General features: G+C 37.1%; 1 protein-coding gene across 9 annotated transcripts in view; it reads left to right on the top strand.

The window, feature by feature from the left end:
- Positions 1-18,155, top strand: part of ELAVL2 (ELAV like RNA binding protein 2) — a 168,805-nt gene that overhangs the window by 79,576 nt on the left and 71,074 nt on the right. For 4 of the 9 annotated variants that reach the window (XM_059142846.1, XM_059142844.1, XM_059142847.1 and 1 more), the window contains exons 2-3: positions 14,959-15,049; positions 17,904-18,147. In XM_059142846.1, coding sequence (XP_058998829.1) covers positions 14,978-15,049; positions 17,904-18,147 — 316 coding nt within the window. In that variant the 5' untranslated portion in view covers positions 14,959-14,977. The remainder of the gene's footprint in view (positions 1-14,958; positions 15,050-17,903; positions 18,148-18,155) is intronic. The other 5 variants (XM_059142851.1, XM_059142850.1, XM_059142852.1 and 2 more) reach the window with 2 other exon arrangements.

Consider the following 18,155-nt stretch of genomic DNA (forward strand, 5'->3'; position numbering starts at 1 on the left):
TGGGGATTAAACACTATGGTTTTTGGCTTTCTGTCCTAAAGCTTGCTAAATGACAGTGAGGAGTAAAATGCTAACCTTAGTGGCCAGATGGGGTTTTGTGGCCCTTTTTAACACTTATGAGATAAAAATGTTTGTGACCATAAACCTTCCTTGTCTTATAGTCCCTTTAAGATTAGGCATAGTTTGTCTTTTGGAGCCTGAATATAACTGTATTTTAATGTCTGTATCCTACTGTGGAGCTATGTTTTTAACCTACCTAATGAAAACCTTCAACTACTGGGATTAATTTGAGGATTTCCAATCAGCTTTTCACAATTTGTTACTATCCTGAGGGGGTTCCCTTTAGCTGTGACTTTAGTGGAAGAATGTGAAGTTAATCCAATTTCTATGTTGATTACTATGTTAACTATCTTAATTTAGCAATTCAAATTTATCTGCCTATACTAAACAAGAACTCTGCTACAAACTGTGGGAGTAGGTGATTTTATTCTTATTATGCTCATATCTCTTTTTAGGTTTTATAGCCAAATAATGGCATGGAAATTAATTAGGCCCACTGAGGTTAGAATGAAAGAATGAGGTTGGAATGATTCATCTCTAGAAGGTAGCATATTCCAGCCTATAACCAGGATTGAGTTAACCCCTGGCTTAACTTTCACTGTTTTCGAAGCGTATAAATGGCTCTTCTGAAGAATATAGATTGAAAAACTTACTTCCATTGCACAAGATGTAATTTATTCTCATTATCTTCATGTAATTTTTTTTTTTTTTTAACTTTTGGGAGGAACATTGAGACATTTTCTTATTTTGAATTCTGACAGCTTTAAGTAGGTTCTCTAAGGTTATGAACAATTTCTAACCTACTGTTTAGTAATTGCATCTTTTAAGTTCGATTTTTAAAATTTTATTTACTATTTGCAAAGAAAAATCAACCGAGTAAACTGTAAAGACCTTGGCTTTATTCAGTTATTTAATTATTTAAGATTTTATTTCTTTATTTGACACAGCGAGAGGGAACACAAACGGGGAGTGGATGGAGAAGCAGGCTTCCTGCTGAGCAGGGAGCTCCCATGCAGAGCTCATCCCAGGACTCTGGGATCATGAGCTGAGCCAAAGAGAGACGCTTAACAACTGGGGCACCCAGGTGCCCCTATTTACTGGTTTATGAATTGTGAAGCATCTTGTTTAGCAGATAGAAAGGAGCTCCAAAGAACTGAACACAATGGGGGAGTTTTATAGGCAGAAGCGACAGGGATAAGGAGAGAATGGATTTATGCCATCTTTTTTTGGGGGGGACAGTGTGGACTCATGAGGCAGATTTCCTCCTAAATGCTGACCAGGAAATTCCAGATTTACTAGTTGGAGGTTACATTCCTGGGAGGGATTGAAACTGTTACTAGATTAGATATTAAGTCTTGGTTTGCTGATATAGAGCTTAGCACAAGTAACTCCACTCTGGACCCATTTTTTGTCTTTTAACAATGCCCCCCTTTTGATCAGATTCTCAGTTTAACTGAAAGATGTGATAAAAGTTCAAGGTGTTATCACCACTCCCAGCTACTGGTCTGAAGTTTTCTAAAGTCTTTGTTGATCCTCTGTGTGATATTCATAGGCCGTGATGATCTTTTCTTAATCTCTGTGATATTACATATCATTAATTCAGGTTCACAAATTCTTTTTTTTTTTTAAGGTTTTATTTATTTATTTGACAGAGATTACAAGTAGGCAGAGAGAAAGGGGGAAGCAGGCTCCCCGCTGAGGAGCAGAGAGCCCGATGTGGGGCTGGATCTCAGGACCCTGTGATCATGACCTGAGCTGAAGGCAGAGGCTTTAACCCACTGAGCCACCCAGGCGCCCCCTCAGGTTCACAATTTTTAACCTGGTCATTCTCTTGGTTACTTTTTTGACAGTCCAGGCTTAGGGAGATTATTTGCTTGATGCTTAGCAGCTGTAGACATGCATTTGTAGCTTTTCAGAGAATATAGCATGCTAGGGAGACTACTATGATTATTAAAAGCAGGATAATTCCCATGTTTGGAGTGTGCTTTGGAGCCATGGTCTCCAAGACCCAAAGCAATCAAACTCAAGTAAGTCAAAGGAAGAGACCCGATGGAAAGATTCACCATTCTAAGTCAAAGACTCATAAGATCTTATGTCACTGAGTTTCAACTTCCCAAGAGGTGTTAATCCAAGGTTAGTAGGTGGTTTTGGCAACAGCACAGACCTCTCCTTGCTGAACTAAGATAGTTAAAGGCAGTCTCAGTACCAAGAACATCTTTTGCCAAAGAGTCTAGTTCTTGGGTACTTAGAGTTTTAGCAGCAGATTCAGGAGTACTTCTTGAAGAGTTAAGGAAAGGGCCCTGCTCATATCCTCATTTTCCTTTTATTTGTAGCCAAGAAAGCACTGATCTGCTAATGGAAGCTAATTTTGAATCATAAATGCCTCCTGATAAGGTCCCCTAGAGTCTGTGGCCTTGGATAGGAAAAGTGACAGTCATGGAGGCCTATAAATTTTTAGAGTCTGCAGACTGGATAGGTGGTTTTATTCTGATTAGCCTTGCCTTATGTCCCTTTCTTCATACAGGGCCTGTTTCTTTGGGTTTGGGCTTATTAAAAGAGACTAGGAAATGGACCAAGGGGGTCTCCAGAACCATGGCAGATTGGCGTTTTTGATGATAAATTCAGCAGTCTGAGAGGTTACCCCTCTTAATAGTGGCCTGGGAGATAAAGATGATGGTGTTATCTTTCTAGCCCAATGCTATGGTGAAGCAAAGAAAGAGAAGACAGAAGGGTTTCATGTTTAGTTAATGTGAGAAGTCTTGATTTGGTGTCTTGGGAGGAAGCAGTCTGCATCCATGTCAACTACTTTTCTTCCTCAGCAATTTGACTTGAAGGTCTCCAGTGTTTGTACAGGACCACAGATGTCAGGTGAAGCCTTTTTACCTGTGAAAGGTGTGCCTGATGTTTTAGTTCCTGAAGTTTGGCTGCTGTCTGGGTATGAGGAAGACCTGGTGTAGTTCTTTCAAGGAGATTTTAGGGGCAGTCTTTGTTCTTAGTGGTTCCAAATCAAAAAAGGAGGGAGATAATTTGAAACACTGGTTTGGAAAGTCATAGCCAAATAATTTAGGAAACTAGAATAATTTAGGACCCAGTTGGTTCTACAGGTATATAGCCTCAAAGATAATGAGATTAAAATTTAATATCAACAAAGGCATAAACAAATTTTCTCTGTAGTTACCCTCATTTCATTCCCCAAAGGTAATCACAGTAAAATGCATTTGTTTGTGTTAAACTCGGCTTAACATAAGTGCACCAAAAGAGTTGTTGACCATGTAAGGTTTTTTTTAAGATGCCTTTGCTGGAACTTTTCATAAGGAATCTTATATTGAACTCTGAAAAACCTGGAGACCAGGAAGCCAAGCTAAAGGACTCCTCATCACATGACATCTGTTGTAATAACCATCCCATTCAAAGGTTTGATAATTTGGTTAGTATATCCTTTTGTGTCCTGGTAAAGGAGAATAGATTATTACTGAATTTATGTAAATCTCTATATTGCCATGTAAAGACTATTCAAAAGTTTTTGAATTTTGGAGGGATTTGGTAGGGGGAAAAATGTTTCCTCCTTGTTTACAAAGGTATATACTTTACCAAATTGCTATAAGTCATAGACAGTTTAAGAAAAAAGATTTCCATAAGTCTACAAACTCAAAATACTAAGGAACCGGCAATGTTTTCAAACAAAAAGTCTTAAAGGTTATAGTTCTTCTCCATTAATACTTGTTCGCTTTAATCCAGTTTCCTTATTAGTTCTGGTGATTTTTTTTTACACAGTGCAGTTTTATGAACTTAATCTTAACAAAAACTTGGAGTTGTCAAAGTGCTTTCCGTGAATCTCCTTAAAGATGAAGCACTTTTACAGGAACCCTTTTGCAAAACCGTCAGAATAAAACAGTAACTCTGCAAAAGACAAAAGGCTTAAAAATGATTTCATGTTTAAAAGATCTGATGAGTGTTCATCATAATGGAATTGACAAGGAAATTTGGTTATTTTTGTAATATATAACATTTAAGATAACTGCAGTTATGACTGATAACATTATACCAGAATATATCAGATTTCTTGTCGTTAGATACAATTTCTGGAGTCCTTCTAACATATGTTTATACAAATAAAGCATAAAAAAGCTTAGTATTCTTGACAGTGCTTCTCATGTAATTTTTATCACATAAGTCTAATTTAACATCTCCCTTTTGATAAGGAGAGAAGCCATAACTTTTGAGATGTTCCAGGGATCATCTGAAAAATCTCAAATTAGTTTGAGGTCAAAAAGACATCATTTAGAATTTGATTCTGTAAAGTTTATTAAAACTATCCAAAAGGTTTTGAAACACTTGGTCAAGTAGGATCCTAGGTCACTTTGAAATGATACTTATTTATCCATTTAACCATAGTGACAATTAAACATTTTGAATGCAAACACAGAAAGTTCAGTAGTTGCAAAAACAAACCCAACAAAACTCTTTTAAAACCTCTTTTAATGTGGAAGACTGAGATTTCAAAAATAATCAAAGACCTGAAAAAAAAATGACATGAAACACAGGAAATTATTTTGACAAGACACAAAATCTGTGTTTTCCAGGAAGAATGCTTAAAAGGTAAAGAAAAACCTATTAAAATATTTTTACCAGGAGCAGACAAGTAGTCCTCCAAAAAACTGTCTTTTTAGCAGATGAAGGAAAATTGAGTGCTAATTTTTGCACTACTGACTTTAAAGCTTGCTTTTATAACCCTTACAATAAATTCATTTACTTTTAGCCAACTGATCCAAACAAGGTAAGATTCTCTTTCTCTCTTCCCAACTTTCTATTTAATTTGTCCTTTATTTTCCCCTTTTCCATTATGAAATAACCCACTTTTACTTTGGGAAATATATTTCATTTACCCTTAATAGAAATCCATCTTCAAATCTCATGTCTTTTCTAGCCAGAACAAACAACCCATATTCTACTTTCCTTTGAATACGTAGTTCTAGTCATTTTAATTAGATACATTAGAATTCTTAATGCTTAAAAATCTTAATTTCTAGTAAAGAAGTATACAACTGTAAATTGTCTTTTAGAATTAGCATTCTGTGGCTTGGCAAATTTATAAATAATTTCTAGAAACATATGTTTCTCATAGTAAATTTCTCAGCATGACACAGAACATGTTTACTAATAGACCCAAAATATCTATCTCTAGTTCCTCTGTAAAGGAAGCCAAAAGTGGATAAGCCTATTTTTAGTAATTAGCATTCTTGTGTTTTATCATATTTGGAAATGATTTTGATATTTAATGATTATTCATCCTTTAATTTAACTTAGCAGAACTGTAAGATTTCAGGTTACCAAGAAGGTCTGGGGAGACTATTAAAAAAAATTTACCTAAAAACTTTTATCTTGCTTACATCTATTTAATTTACTTATTCTCAGTAATCATGTTTCGATTACTTTTAAGAAATTTCATCATACCAAGTTATTTTTCTGGCTGACAACTTTTATAACGGAAAACATGAACTTACTTGACTAATCCAGGTAGAATAAAAGTTGTATGCATTATATTCAGTGTCGATAACTCTAAAGATATATTTATTTTAACTAAACCTACAAATTTAAGTAGACTTTAATACTGAATATTTTCCCAGCTCCACCTGAACTGGAAGAATACTTGGGTTAGTTTCTGTTACTTTTCTGAGAATTCTAGGGACACTTGAATTTGTATCAGCACTTTGTTTTCTTAATGTCAGTTAGATAGAGTTCTTTTACAAATTAATGTTTGGCATTACCATCTGGAGGTAGAAAATACACATGTATAACGTATGTGTAGGTACATATGAACATGTAGACATCCAAATACGTAGATGCAGAGATCATGTAGCTTCTATTTTTAAATTACTGCTGTCAGTCAGATATAATAATACGAAACGAAACTCACTAGTTATGGAAGAAGTTGGATCTAAGTTGTTTTTCTGGTAAGTGAGATAAATTGAGGTTACTTGCTCACATGGTGAAAACTTTTTACTAATAAGTGTGGAGAAGACATTTAAAAGAAATTTTCATTTTGTCTTAAGTTTTAATTGACTTTTTCACTTCTGTTGTTGTTGTTTGATAAGAATTATCTTCCTGAAGTTAGTCTGTTAACTTGGCAGAATTTTTTTTTCTTTTTTTTTTTTTTTTTATGGTCCTGTAAACTTTTTAGAGTAGAAAGACAATTTAGACAGGATTACTAGAATGAGTACTTGAATAAAGAAGGATGGAGGAGAGCAGTAGGAGTTGGCATTCATCTTACAGTCTTTTGTTTCAGGCCTCTCTTGTGTCTTTAATTTGTCGTTAGCGTTTTACAGTGACTCTTTCAATGAAGCTATTTTGGAATCTTGAAACTTTTTTTTTTTAAGATTGTATTTATTTATTTGAGAGAGACACAGCGAGAGAGGGAACACAAGCAAGGGGAGTGGGAGAGGGAGAAGTAGGCTTCCTGCTGAGCAGGGAGCCCAATGCAGGGCTCCATCCGAGGACCCTGGGACCTGAGCTGAAGGCAGATGCTTAATGACTGAGCCACCCAGGTGCCCAGAATCTTGAAACCTTTTGTAGCCTTCTGCATATCAGTTAAAATAGGTATCCCATTCTTTTTGCTTAATCGGCGAGCCCTTAGTTTTTTTTGTGCGCCTCTTAAATGATCTTACTTACTGGAACATTTCTCATAAAGGCCACTGTAATTCCCCTGATGGAATTGGCAGTGGTTTGGTAGGACTCTTAACTACAAGTGGAGAGCAGCTCACATTTCTGTCCAGCATATCTGCCTCAAATGGGGTTCAACCCATATTTCTGCCCTGTGGTATTTTGGGGCCCCTGACCCACCCTCCAACCAGGTTGGTTACCAAGCTGAGCTCTCAGGACATAACACTGTGAGCTTCTCTAATTCTAGGTTATTTTTAGTAAGATTTTGTTATTTATGTAGATATTTACAGCTTCTGGGATCATAGACTTTAAAATAAGCAAGTGTCCTGGATTGTGGTTTGCTTAGTCTTTTAGAATTTAAAGATCTTCTTTATTATTTTTTAATTTTTTTAATTTAATTTTTTATTTTATTTTATGAAAAAAGATTTTTTTTTTTAGGTAAGCCTTTGGATCCCTGGGAGCCAGATGGATGGCTGGAAGGTAGATGTGCATCTGGGTTGGGAATTTTGTGATGTTTTACAGTATACTTCATTGCATAGAAAGTTTCTTATGGTGGGCTGGTGACTCCAGTATTAATCCAACGTGTTACTGAACCTGTTAGCTTATCCTAACATTGGAGTCTTTGATTTAGGTGGGAGTGCTCTGACTGCTTTTAAGTGCTTTACCTATACCCACCAATTTTTGTGCCTTTTCCCCCCAAGATTCCCATTAACAATAGCCTTTATCTACGCGAACAAAATAAATATACACCTTAACACAGTGGCAGTAACCAAGAGGTTTTACTGCACACCGGCCAAGAGAAGGCCCTGTGTACACCACCAGCACTTCCCAACCTGGCACTGGGAAAGGACTGAATGAGCAGATGTTAAGAATGAGGAGTGTGTACTGGACTGGGTTTCCAAAAAGGGAAATTGTGGACTGACTCAAGGGCAAGGGGCTTGGGTTCCTAGTGGAACCATCTGCTAGCACCAGCTGACCTGCCCTCAGCTAGAAGCCCTATTAGATTGGGAGCCTGATGGAGGCAGGGTGTGGTGTTCAAAGTAAAAGAACTTAACCATGGCTGTTGGGACTGGTGAGAAAGACCTAGAACTTAAGGGTTCTGCAAATACTACTCTTATGTTTTTGTTGCCCTGGATGTCATCAGCAAGTTCACTTTGGATCTTGTCACTGCCACCAAATCAAAACAAAAACAAAGTTTAACTGAATAAACCTCAGAGATCTCACTGACTTTATTCAACAACTCCAGAATGGGGCAGCATCCTTTCTAGCAAACAGGAGCTCCAAAGAGTGAACAAAGTGGGAGTCTTTTATAAGTGGAAAGAAAATATGTGGATTACCTCATCTTTCTTTGGAGGGACAGAAGGGGTCTGTTAGGTGAATTACCTCCATAGTACTCACTGGACAATTCCACATTTACTAGTTTTAAGGTTTTATTCCTGGGATAGGTTGACACTACCTTTAAGTTAGGAATTAAGTCTTAGTTTGCTGCTGTGGGACATAATAGCACAAGTGTCTCCCATTTTTTAACTTTTTTTTAACGTATTAAATGAATCAAAAAATCATTCTATAATCAATCCATATATAAAATGAATAACTCGATTTAATATTTATAAACTCAGTTTTCATGTGTTGGATTTCCTTGTGGAGACCCCCCCCCCCCCAACCCCCTTAAGACAGCTTACTATAGAAAGCCATTCCTTTGCTTAATCATCTTGTATTCTTAGTGCCCAGGTCTTAATAAATGGCACGCACTGGTAGTTGTTGAGCCTATGAACAGTTAGAATCAAAACTGATTTCTTGATCATGGATTTAAACAGTTAACTGACATAATTAAAGTAGCACATTAATAACTGTTTTCTCCGGGGTATATCGTCTTCTCTGGTGTCACCAGAGAAGAGTGCTGCTTTGACTCTGACTGCTTTTAAGTGCTTTACCTGTACCCACCAATTTTTGTGGCCTTTACCTTTTGGGATTCCCAGTAACAACAGCCTTTATCTACACAAGGTTAGAGTCCCTGTCTTTCTGTATCAGGGTTACTGTAGTTGTTTCTGGATAGGTCTTCCTGTTGCCAAAGTGGTGGAGTTCTCCCATACAATCATATATGCTTTATTTTTACAACTGCCACATACTGTTGTTTTGCTGAATATCTTATGGTAGCCTCTGATGGGGCTCAAAATATGGCACCTTGGCATATTGAGTATCTTAAGTTGAAGGAGTTTGAGAAAACAGAAGGAGAAAGGTCACCCTGCCCACCACCCCCCTTTCCCCTGAAACAGGTTCTAAAACTCTCTATGTGAAGTGTACACACCGGGTATTGGGAGGAAGGAAGACATTCTTACCACCAGAGACAGAGAATTTTGGGCTTAGAAATTAGTACAGACAAACCTTGTTAAACCAACCCTTCTCTGTCCAGTCACTTTTTCATCAACTAATACCTCTAGCCTCAACCCCTTTGTTTTGTCAGTTCTTCACAAATTTATTCTTTACCTAAAAGTTGTAAAAGTTTCCTGCTCTGGTCACTACTTCTGGTCTTCATTTTCTTGTGAAGGCTCCCATGTACATATAAAAGTTTTATAAAATTTGTTTTTCTCCTGTTAATCTCTCTTTGCTAGTTTTATTTTCAGACGCAGCCAGGGACCCTAGGAGGGTCCAAGAAACTTTTCTTTTCCCCTACACCTCCAAGGCCCTATAAGGTCTGGTCTTATTACCTCTTTGACTCCTCTCACTCTTACTTCTAGCTTCACACTAGATGGTCTTTGCCTGGAATGTGCCTCTTCTGGATATCCCCATGGGGAGGTATTTGTTTACTATTACATCTCTTACAAGTAACCATAATCTTGGTGCTTAAAACATTGTGAATTTATGTCTTTCAGTTTTGAAGGTCAGCCCCCTGAAGTGGGTCTGTCTGTACTTTGATCAAGCTGTTGGCAGGACTGCATTCCTTTTAGAGTCTGTAGGGGAGAATCTATTTTCTTTTCCTTGCCTTTTCCATCTTTTTTGAGGCTGCACATACTCTTTGGTTGGTGGCGGTCCCCTATCTTCAAAGGCAGTTTAGTCTTTTTCTCATGCTGTGTTAGTTAGTCTGACACTGACTCTTTAGCCTTCAATTAAAACAACTCTTCTGCTTACACCAGCCCTACCTGGGTTATACTGAATAATCTCCTTATCTTGGAGTCATTTGATTAGCAGCCTTAATACTCTGCAGTTTAAATCCATCTTGTTATATAACAACATATTCATAGATTTCAGAGATTAGGATGTGGACATCCAGGTGAGCTCTTGCCCCCCACAGTGGCTAGTTTATATCTCCTCCAAACCCTGCTCAGAGTTCACCTTCTTAAGGATGTCTGCTGTTTAATATTGAAAACTGCCTTCTCTGCATTGTCAACTCCTGCTCAGCTCCACATTTTCTTTTATTCCAAAATTCACTTCTTAATACTGTTAGACTATTTTCTTATATGTGTTCATTAGTGGTCTTCTGTATACACCTCCTGTTGCATATGTACACTCCAGGATTCATCTTCATTACTGTATCTCAAGTACCTGGGACAGTCCTTAGCTCTTTGGAGTTGATTACAAGTGTGTTGGATGGATGATGATGGAGTGAATGAATGAACAAGGTGTGAAGCTTAAGCAAATATTTCTCATCGGAGCTTTGCTTTTCTCTTGCCCAGCATGGATTCCTGAAGTGGACATAAAATGAAGGGGAGGACTTGGGACTCCTAAATTCATTTGCTTTACTCTCTAACCTCAAAGGTTTTCATCCTGCCAGCTCTTACAACTACAGGAAAGACTCTAGTTTGTCTGTAGGAGCCATAAAGGGCCCAGGGACAGAGAAATGTTGGTGTTCACTGCCAAAGAACATTCTCCCTGTGACTCCTACAGCTGTTCGTTGTATTGTCTCTGGCAGCTCTTGGACCCTTGTTAACCCCAAGGCCAAAAATCTGAGCTTGACAAGGCTGAGGAATCTATAGAGCTGTCAGGCAGCTAAAATGGTTATGGAGGTAGGGTGAAGAATTGACAGGGACTCTAGGATTGAGGAAATCACATGAAGTTTAAAGCCACAAACCTTTATTATTTTAGGAAGGACAAAGGAAAGTGAAGAGGTTTAAAGAAAACAAACTGATGGCTCATTCCTGTAGTTGACACATCAGCCCCGTAATTTTAGTGCTTGATTTAAGTTCTTCTGTTGCTTAATTCAGTAGAGCTGAAATATATCCTGAAAATGCCATTTTAGTGGGAAAGATTAAAAATTATGATGTGGGAATGGTGTGTTTGCTAGGTGGATAGCCCCATCAACTGCTTACCCAGCTCTCATCTGTAAGTTCTCATTACTCTGCTGATTATTTCCAGTGCTTTAGATCCCTGCCTTGTATTCCCCAAAGGAAAATGCTTTTGGACCAAAGTTTCTGGCTTTATTTTGGTAGTTTCTCTTCTTAAACTTTAGAGACAAATGCCTTCTGTTTACCTTGTTAACTTGGCTTTTAGAGAGGTTTGTAGTCAAAGGGAAGACTTTGCACTTCCCTGATTCTGTCCTCGTGTTCCTGCTACTCATGGTATTGAGAATCTGTTAGCTTGGAAGGAAGTGTCCAGACCAAAATCACTTTATCCAAGCTGGACCTTTCAAAATGAGAGAGAAATGCTAGCTTTTAACCCTGGCCAAAGTTCTTTTTAGAGATAATGCCTTTTATATTTGCTTAAACATTCTAGTCTGCATCAAATTAAAACTATTTGAGATCCATAACTTAGTTATGATTTTTTAAACACCTTTGTTATAAAGACCTCCCCCCCCCCTTTTCTTCCATCTACCTCTACTTCTGCCATTTTCCTCAAGTCAGACCCAGATTCCAGATGTGACATCTCCGTAACCTTGCTGGCCAGAGGTTGGAGTACATTTATACTATGTTTTTGTCTTGGCATCCAGCTTTTATGTAGTTGGCAATTTGACATGATAGACTCTTGAAATACTTGAAAGTACACAAGTGATCACTTAAGATAGTTTCTCTTTGTTATGCTGTTTAACACGAATTTGGATTTTAGTGGATAAGCGTGGCTTATGGAGATGCCAGAAATTGAAAATATGCTTTCATAATTATCTCTGGTTTGAAATACTTGAAGTGGAATAGAAGAAAGCTAATAAGTTTGCATGTGTTTAGGGAGGTCACTGCCCTTTCATGCTCAGCTTTTTAAAAAAGAATAACTGTTCTTGTCCTTTGGTATGTTTTCACATGCTTAGTCTATACAACCAGGGATATAGATATGTGATGGGTATGGCTGGGGGCCTTCCAGGCAGATGGAATTGCATGAGCAAAGCCAGAGAATGTATAGCTTTGCATTTATTGCAACTGTTTGAGGGACAAGGAATGGTTCACATTTTTAGTTGCTTGAATATGTGGGCTGGTAAAAGAAGTTCTAGAGGGTCTCAGATGTTTATACTGTTTATACCAAGTAGTTTGAACTTAATTTGATAGACAACAGGGAACTATCGCAGGTTTAAGAAAATCTATTAGGGAGTAGTAGTGTTAGTGTGGATTAAGATGATGAAGAGCCTTTGGGAAAACTATAGTTCAGTGGTTCAGATGTTGAAACATGAGGCCCCAAATTGGGTTTATAACTGTGACAGTGGAAAAATCCAGGAAGATGGACAGGCCTCACCATGGGATGTGCAGTGGTCTCTCAGTGGTCCTACTATGACTTTAAACTGCAAAGGCCTGTTCCCCAAATCAGGTGGGATCTAGGTCTTAGAAAACGTTTTTTTTCCCTTGCAGACATTGTACTTAATGAGAATTCTCAGAATATATTTAGGATGTTTTTGATTAGCAGTCTGTCTTATTTGGTGGTTGTCTGTAAGAGGTTGAACTAGGAAGGAGACTGATGAACCTTAGGTTTCAGAACTCTGTATTAGGTGGTTTGGAAAATAGGGACTTTTGTTTCCTCTCATGTGAAAATTTTTGGAACCAGGTAGATGAAATCAAGCAATAACATTGGTTACCTAAAATCCACTGCTATAAGAAAATTTATAAGTTATAGTACACAGAAGGCCATTTAAATAAAAAAGGAAAAAAATGAACTTAAAAAGTTTCTATGGAGTTTTGGAAGTAAACTGTGTGGATGTGAAGACATTGAGGCTTGCCAGGCCTCCCCTCCAACCCCCTGGAAAATCATGATTCCACCAAACACCTCATCATTATCTCTTGGAGCCCAGGGAAAGTTTAGAATATTTTAGATTGAACTATGCCGAATTGCCTTTCATAAATTACTATGTGGAGAGTAACAGGAGAAAAAGGCGTCTTAATTGGCATAATTGATGTTTAAATTAAGATGTGAACATACATTGAAATACTATTTTTTCAGCTTTAAAATGAATGGTTCTGTGTTGCTGGAAGGCCTCCCCCCCCCCCCCACCTCCCCCCCCCCCCCGTTTCATAGTCAATAGAATCTATAAATAGTGCAGGCCGTGTTGTCTGTGGTAGATTGAGTAGAGCAGAATCGCCTGTCCTTAAGTGAAGGGGAAGTAGCTTTACATTTTTAGTAACTGAATTGTTGGCCAGCATAAAGGTAAGGGCCATGTGAGCAACTTATTTATAACTTTCCATAAAGGTATGTGTCTGCCCTCAAGCAGAGAAACTGTCTGGGGGTGCTTGAAATGTAAAAGTGCAGTAGAATCATTTTCCATACACAGCCTTCCTGGCTAGTTGGTGCAGTGAAGTGATTGTTCACATCCCTGGGCCTGTCAGAAGGAGGGGTGTCAGTAGATTAGCTTATTAGTGTCGCCTCCTGTGGAATAGACGGGACCAAGGCCATTAAATGTGAATCTATGGTTTTATGTAGTGAAAAATGTTAGATACCAATTCCCAAGGGTATTCAGGACATACATTTAAGCTTGGTTTAAACTCTTGGGTGTGGTCCTACCTATTCTACACATGTGGTCTAACCACAAATAGGTTCTTGTCAAAATATTTCATGGATATAAAAAACACTTTATTTCTTCACAGGTTTAGTTCAACTATAAGTAGGTTTTTTGCTTTTTAAATAAAAAACATGGAATCATGTTTTATCTGATAACAGTGGGAGAAGGGAGGAGGTGTAAAATATTTTCATGGCATCCTGTAAAGAGTATGTTTAACCCTTTTGGTAGATGCCAGAAAATGGAATCCATTGTTTGTTAATGTCATCACTCGCAACAAGAGTATTTCACTTATCAGCCAGGTTTTAACTCCAAGGATGAAATTTTTATAATCCTAAGTACCCAAGTAAAATATGTTTTTGGCTGTCCTTTGTTACTCATTGTCTATTTTCAGAGACTGAGTTTTTCTGAATATTCTGTTGACAATTTAAAGGATCTGCATATATGGCTAAAATGTAAACTTTGGCTTTTCTGCCAATATTGTGGCTCTGTTTAGTATTTGGGCAAGTTGTAATAAGTGGTAAATGGCTCATTAACTATATTGGAAGCCTCATAGCAGCACTAATTTCAAATCATGCTGCGTTTACAATTTACATATTAAAAAACATTCACTTGATTTCGTTCAGGGACAAAGCTGACATCCTATATAAACATTACTCCAAACAATCCTATTTATTGGTCCAATTATTTCAATTGAAAGATGCTGGTTTACTACCTCTTCGTATATGTGAACAATTCTCAGTGAAACTGTTAGAGATCAGTTGGACGGTGGTGGCAAAATAACCTCACAGGGTTTCGATTCACTTTTAAGTCCCAGGATTAAGGATCATTTATACTATAATGTAACAGTGTGGGCAAATATAGTTTCCCTTTAATGCCTTTCTGATATTTTGGGGAAAGGATGCTTTTATGCAAAGCATTCACTTATGAATTGCATGAGTGCCTTTTCTCCCTATAAATTTCATTCACATTTCCTTCCTTCTCCCACATCCTTAAGAGGCAGGACAGCATGCAGTGTTTTTGGTTCATTTTATTATTTAAAAATTTTTTTGAGATGTGGTTTAAGGTAGTTCTTCAGGATAGATGTCAAGGTAACTAGTTAATACTGTTTGAAAATCAGGCTCTTAATTAAAAATGCTTAATTTGTGCAAGAAAACTACATGTTAAAATGAATTTGGAAAGATTAGATTGGAATTGCCTCAAATTCAATTAAGCCACACTGCATGGACGTGCTGGGAATATCAATACAATCACTGTAAATTTTGTACAAACTGATTTGTTGCATTATCTTGCTCATCTAACATACGGTACTTTTTGTGTCCATATTGCAGACGGCAACTCCAAACTAACATGGCAGTCAGACTGTGTGATGTGGCTTCTCTGCTTAGAAGTGGTTCGTGGGCAGCAGAGCCTTGGACTGGGGTCTGTGGGATTTTTCTTAAATTCTGTAGGCTACTTTTTTTTTTAGCATGTTGCAGGAGTGCTGAGGCCATACCAAACACTTGAACTTTTCATTTGGCATACTAATTATTCTTACATTTAACCTATTGCGGTATGGCCATCATTAAGACTTAAAGCACATTGCAATTTTAACCATAGTGGTATATGTAGCATCAGAACCATGCTTTTCTATGTAACTTTTTATAATCTAAATTAGGATTTAGTGCAGACTCAAAGAAAAGAGTGACAAGCTTTTTTTTAAAGAAACAAAAAAGTTTTGGTATGGTCTGAATACTAAGTTACCGTAATTCTTTACATTCTGTTTACTATGTATTTTTTTGGTTACTAAATTTTGAAGTTATTTACAATTCCTGATGCTCAAAAAAAAAAAAATTGTTGAAATTGTAAATCTGGCTGAAAATTATTTGCCCAGTAACTGTTGAAAGAGTTTGCATTCTGTGAACAGTTGTGTTGAGCCTATCAATGGAATATGCATTATTTGTAAAATATAGCACATTAGTATCATTTTATTCTGAGCAGATGGTCCTATAGCTGAGAGATGCTGTAATTTTCAGCGCACACAGCCTACTGCAGCTGTTCACTTGAATGTTGGCTTAGGAGCTCATTCTTGCCACCTGAACATGGAAATAAATGTGCAATTAAGTGAGGAGTGTTTGTTGTCCTTGCTAAATCCTGCTAATTTCAGTCAATGAACAGTTTATATTTCGCATGCCATCCCAGTGAGTTAAATCCAGATCTCATATTTGGGGTTCATATAGTTTCTACACATACCCTAATTTTTGAACAGCGATTTGTTTTAATTGGCCTTGGCCACTCTCGCAACTCATTGTTTCCATAAATGCTGGGCAAAGGTTAATCCCATAAGAGTTTTGCTGTGGAAAGTGACCCATAGCTAATATTCTACAGAATGGAAGTTATGCTTTATTAGGAAATTTGAAAACTCCTTTCTCAGTTTCAGATAAAGTTGTTAATTACAATAAAATGCATGTCTTGAATTGTTTCACTTTTTTTTCTTGCAGATTTCTAAAGTTTTCTTTATTTTCCCTTGCTCCTTTAAGTACTGTAAGAAGAACACTTACCCAAGAGAGGTAGCTTACAGCTTGTGTCAAAGAAATACGTATTTCTTTGAAAAGGAAAGGCAGTCATGGAGGGTTTAGGTTGTTTGATATTTGATAGGTAGTCTGGATTTTGTCTATTTTTTTTTTTTTTAATCATTATAGCATGGAGTCTTGCCAGTCTGACCAGTCTTAATCTGGTGAGTTGACCAGTCTCAATCTATCCTATGCTGCCTTCTTTTATAAACATCTCTCGGCAGTCGAGATTTCTTTCTGTATGTAGGCTTATCCACTGTTGTGCCCTTTTATTTTTCTTAGGTAATATGCTTTTTAAAAGACTTTTTTTTCCTCTTGTAACACTCTTTTCCTCTACTTTGCTTTTTAAAAAATTTGCCTCAAATTCTTTGCCTTTTATATGTTAGAGAACTTCCCCCAAAACTAGCATTCCATCAATTCAGAATTGTCAGTTTTGAGAATTAGTTCTTTGTGGAGATGAGAGCTGTATTGAATGAAATAGGAAGGATAATTCTTTCACTGATGCTTTGATTTTTGGATTCCCCCGCAATCTTGGCTGACCAAAGTAGATACCTTTTGGAAGATGGTTCTAGAAAATTTGGGGCTGTGGTTTGTAACTCTTTTGCTCAAAGGTCGTAGCACTGATTTGTAGAAACTAGATCCAAATTTGCTTAATAAGTAGATTTTTAGAATAGCCTGAACAATTTGAGGCCATTTCCCCCAAATCTGCTACTTATCCTGTATTTGGAGTTTATAGGTACCTTATTACTTGCATTTCAACAGGCTTATGTGCTCAAATGAAAATTCCTTGGGCTGGTCTGTTTGCAAAAGTTGAAATTTTTATGTTATTGTTTTGGTGACCTGGATAGGTTTTTATTTATTTATTTATTTATTATTTTTTATTTTATTCCCATTTAAAGTTAGAGTCAAGGCGAAATGCCATATTGAATTGTTTGGGGATTCTGTTTTGATGCTGTAGATCAGTTGCCTTGTTGGTGATCTTTAGCTGGCAAGGTTGACAAGAATAGCTTGTTAGATTCTACAAGGTACGCTAAGTACTCATAGCTTCTTTTCCAAGTTATCCTACAAATCCTTTTCATGCCCTAACATTTGAAATCTAATATTTTTTCTTATTTCTTACCAACAGAAGAGGTATAAGATACTGTCAATCAAAAACATTTTCAATATGTAACCAAAACAGTACATGTTGACAAATTTATATTTTTAAAGTACTCTTGCCTCCTTGATTTTAAGTTAATGGATGTATGTCAGTTTTAGAATATTGAAACTCTTAGGCTAACTGAAAATCTCTTCAGAGTTTGGAAGACCATTTTTTGATTTGTCTTTTGGTAGCATGTTAAGCACTTCTGTTTCGTAGAATGATTTTAGTCAGGGTTTAATTTCGTGCCCTTTGGTACTAAATTTCCTTGAGTGTTTGGATACTGCAGGTGAGTAAGGGTATGTGACTAGACCCAAAATGCGGTTCTAGAGAATGTTTAACATTTAGAGTGTGCTTTTTTATGTGCATGTATGGAATATGTATGTGAAAGTATAATTGTGAACTTAACTTGACTAGCTTAATATAAAGTATAAATTAGCGTAGGTGTTGTACTTTTTGTTGAAGCTTTATTGTAATTTTCAGCAGAATGACTTGTATTTAGTGACAAGTATTTACATTCTTGGTTGGAATCTCTAATAGTTTGTGAAATATGAATTCTGACATTTCTTGTTTTCTCTGTTTTTAGCAGGTAATTGCTGCCATGGAAACACAACTGTCTAATGGGCCAACTTGCAATAACACAGCCAATGGTCCAACCACCATAAACAACAACTGCTCGTCACCAGTTGACTCTGGGAACACAGAGGACAGCAAGACCAACTTAATAGTCAACTACCTTCCTCAGAACATGACCCAGGAGGAACTAAAGAGTCTTTTTGGGAGCATTGGTGAGATAGAGTCCTGTAAGCTTGTAAGAGACAAAATAACAGGTATGCAG

Source organism: Mustela lutreola, chromosome 12 (assembly GCF_030435805.1).
Source record: "Mustela lutreola isolate mMusLut2 chromosome 12, mMusLut2.pri, whole genome shotgun sequence".
Taxonomy (NCBI): domain Eukaryota; kingdom Metazoa; phylum Chordata; class Mammalia; order Carnivora; family Mustelidae; genus Mustela; species Mustela lutreola.